Source organism: Vicia villosa, linkage group LG4 (genome assembly GCF_029867415.1).
Source record: "Vicia villosa cultivar HV-30 ecotype Madison, WI linkage group LG4, Vvil1.0, whole genome shotgun sequence".
In the NCBI taxonomy this organism is placed as follows: Eukaryota; Viridiplantae; Streptophyta; class Magnoliopsida; order Fabales; family Fabaceae; genus Vicia; species Vicia villosa.
Window position 1 is genome coordinate 152267499 of NC_081183.1, and position 2978 is coordinate 152270476.

At 36.2% G+C, this 2978-nt stretch overlaps 1 protein-coding gene across 1 annotated transcript; it reads right to left on the reverse strand.

The window, feature by feature from the left end:
* Positions 1–930: 930 nt before the first annotated feature.
* On the reverse strand, positions 931–2641 carry LOC131598090 (uncharacterized). The gene is made up of 4 exons (XM_058870724.1): positions 2491–2641; positions 1967–2114; positions 1594–1688; positions 931–1547 (listed from the first exon to the last, which is right to left on the reverse strand). Exons 1-4 carry the CDS (start codon positions 2639–2641, stop codon positions 931–933), a joined length of 1011 nt encoding a protein of 336 aa, XP_058726707.1.
* Positions 2642–2978: the final 337 nt, after the last annotated feature.

The window sequence follows — 2978 nt, forward strand, 5'->3', positions numbered from 1 at the left end:
TTTGATAGTGATGGGCAAAAATTGCAAAATTTTGAGATAGATACTTATGATGAATTAGCTAGGAGTGCCTTTTTCCAGGACCATCGATAAGACCATCTCTTGTTCCAAATTTGCAATTGGCCATTGAACAACCCATTGAGACAAATATTCTCTTTTCCTTGTTAGCTTTTCTTCTCTTTATTATTTTATAAAAGAAAATAGAAAATGCTAATGTGTGTTTTAAAGTTCATGTTCATAAATTTATTATAGAAATATTTTAAATATTGTATATTTAATTTTTTTAATTTAAAAACTAATTTTCAATATAAATTTTTATTTTTGAATTTTCTTAAGATATATCTTTGAGGTTTATAAAATTATTAATTTTTTACTACTCGTATAATGTTTCTATTAAATATAATTTTTTAAGGTGATGATTAACTTTTTTTTTTTTTAAACGACAAAAGGAATTAATTAACAGAATCAAACAAAGCATAAGACATGCCATACAAAGATACAAGAACCAAAGGCCAATCAGACAATAGAAAATACCCCTTAAACAATGGATGTTAACACCTAAACATAGAACATAAGCAGCAAACTACCCTACTCGTAAACCAAAAACCAGATATAATAAACAAAAGCAAACTAAAGTATCCTTGATCCAATTCTGGAAAAAAAAAGATTATTAACAGTAGCACACTGCAATGCAAAAAAATCCAAAGCTAAACACAGTATCCCAGCTAATCGATAGCAGCACAAAACTGCAACGAAATTGACATATGCCAAAGCTAGTAGGAGCAAGCAAAGGATCCACTCAGCCAGAAAGAAATGAACCACATTAAAACTGAACTCACGAAACACTGATGCGCCAAAGATCACCAACATCGATGACAGATCTCTATTCTGAGACATCGATAACTCCTAAACAAAGCCAAACCAATCCCGACCTTAAGATTCCAGGTCGAGACAAGGCCTAGGATTTGTCCTCCATTGAGCATAGTTGTATTGCACATCCGCGTTAACTGATGACAACCACCTCCAAGAATACTCGATAGAGTCTTCAATTATCTTTTTCGTTTCCACTTCTTTGTTGTTGAAGATTTTGGCATTCCTAGCTTTCCAAATGCTCCAGCAGCAAGCTAGCCAAATCACTCGGACTTTCGACGATATTTCCTTATCACCTCCAATTAGACCTTCAAATTGAGCAAGATGGGCTATACTATCTCCGTGTAAGGCAGTGGATATGCGAAGCCACTTGCAAACGAATTTCCATATACCTGAAAAATACAGACACTCGAAAAACAAGTGAGGTATAGATTCAACAGTGTCACAACCCCCGATACACCTAATAGATCCTTTGCCATTGACATTCCTTCTATAAAGGTTATTCTTATTAGCTAGACTATTCTGAAATAATCTCCATCCAAAGCAGGATATTTTCGAAGGAATCGCTTTGTGCCAAATCTTAGGCCAAGCATCAACATAGTGATCAAGCTCAAAATATGCTAAACCTTTATACACTCCTTTAACATAATAATACTTTGAGCTCTCCCAATCTCCTATATCTACATTGCACAACCTTTTCCACCAATTTGAATATTTACTACTAACTATGCTCCTCATGACCTCTTCCTCCCCATATCTTTTCTTCAACGCATTTAACCACAATCCGTGTCTTTCCGATTTGATTTTCCATTTCCACTTTCCTAATAGAGCCACATTAAACATATTAAAGTTTATAATACCCAACCCCCTTCCTCGAAAGGAATGCATATTTTCTCCCACTTTATCCAATTGATTTTTCTATCACTCTCTCCCGCCCCACAAAAACTGTTTAAAAATAGATTCTAATTTAGAAATGATACATGTCGGAGCCTTGAAGAATGAGAGAAAGTAGACCGGAAGCGCATGGAGGACTGATTTGATGAGAACTACACGACCACCGAAAGAGATATAACGATTTTTCCATCTCAAAAGTCTATACCTCACAGCCTCTATAACAGGCTGCCAAGTATTAATTCTGTTCGGGTTGTCACCAATAGGAAGGCCAAGATATTTGAATGGAATAGAGCCTTTTTGACACTTCAGTAACTTTGACGCCTCTTCAAGCCATTTATCATGGATGTTTAACCCTACCAATTTATCTTGTTGAAATTAACCTTAAGTCCTGACATAACTTCAAACAGCAATAAATTCGCCTTAATAATCTGGATGTTTGAACATCTTTTTCCCCAATAATTAAGATATCATCAGCATATTGAAGATGAGTGAAACAATCAGCTCCTTTCTCGAATTTGTACCCTATGAATTTTCCGCTGTCTACCGCCTGTTTCATCAGCCTACTAAATCCTTCAACAGCTATGAGGAATAGGAATGGTGATAGAGGATCGCCTTGCCGAAGTTCTCTCTCCATCCTAAATTCGTTTGTCGGACTGCCATTAACTAGAATGGAAACCCTCGTGGATTTTAAACATTCTGCAATCCACTGCCTCCATTATTCATAAAAACCCATCTTTGACATCACATAGTCCAGAAAACTCCAGTCCTCCGAATCATATGCCTTCTCGAAATTGACTTTAAACATAAGCACTTCCTTTTTCTTCCTTCTAGCCTCGTCCACAATCTCGTTCGCAATTAGGATACCGTCGAGAATCTGCATGTTTGATAAAAAGGCAGATTGGGAATCAAAGATTACTGATCCGATCACTTTCTTTAATCTATTTGCAAGGACTTTGGCAATCACCTTGTAGATACATCCTATTACGCAATCGGCATGTAATCTGAAATTTTCAGAGGATTCCTCTTCTTAGGAACAAGCACAATAAATGAACTATTTGCTCCTCTCACCATCCTGCCATGCTCATAAAATTCAGCCATAACCCTAAAAAAAATTGACATTTGCATTGAATTGGGATGCACTCCCTTTCTTATATGTTTCACTCACTACAAAAAATGTTCTCTCCAGCGACGTGATTCCCACGCCACAAAAAGGAACA

What these genes read in the sequence shown, in the direction of transcription:
- LOC131598090 (XM_058870724.1), bottom strand. Translation starts at nt 2,641, where the DNA reads ATGCAGATTCTCGACGGTATCCTAATTGCGAACGAGATTGTGGACGAG. An exon ending in CTATGTGATGTCAAAGATGG is followed by an intron (nt 2,115 to 2,490) that starts GTTTTTATGAAT and finishes ATAAATTGGTAG; the next exon opens with GGTTAAACATCCATGATAAA. An exon ending in CCTGTTATAGAGGCTGTGAG is followed by an intron (nt 1,689 to 1,966) that starts GTATAGACTTTT and finishes TGGCTCTATTAG; the next exon opens with GAAAGTGGAAATGGAAAATC.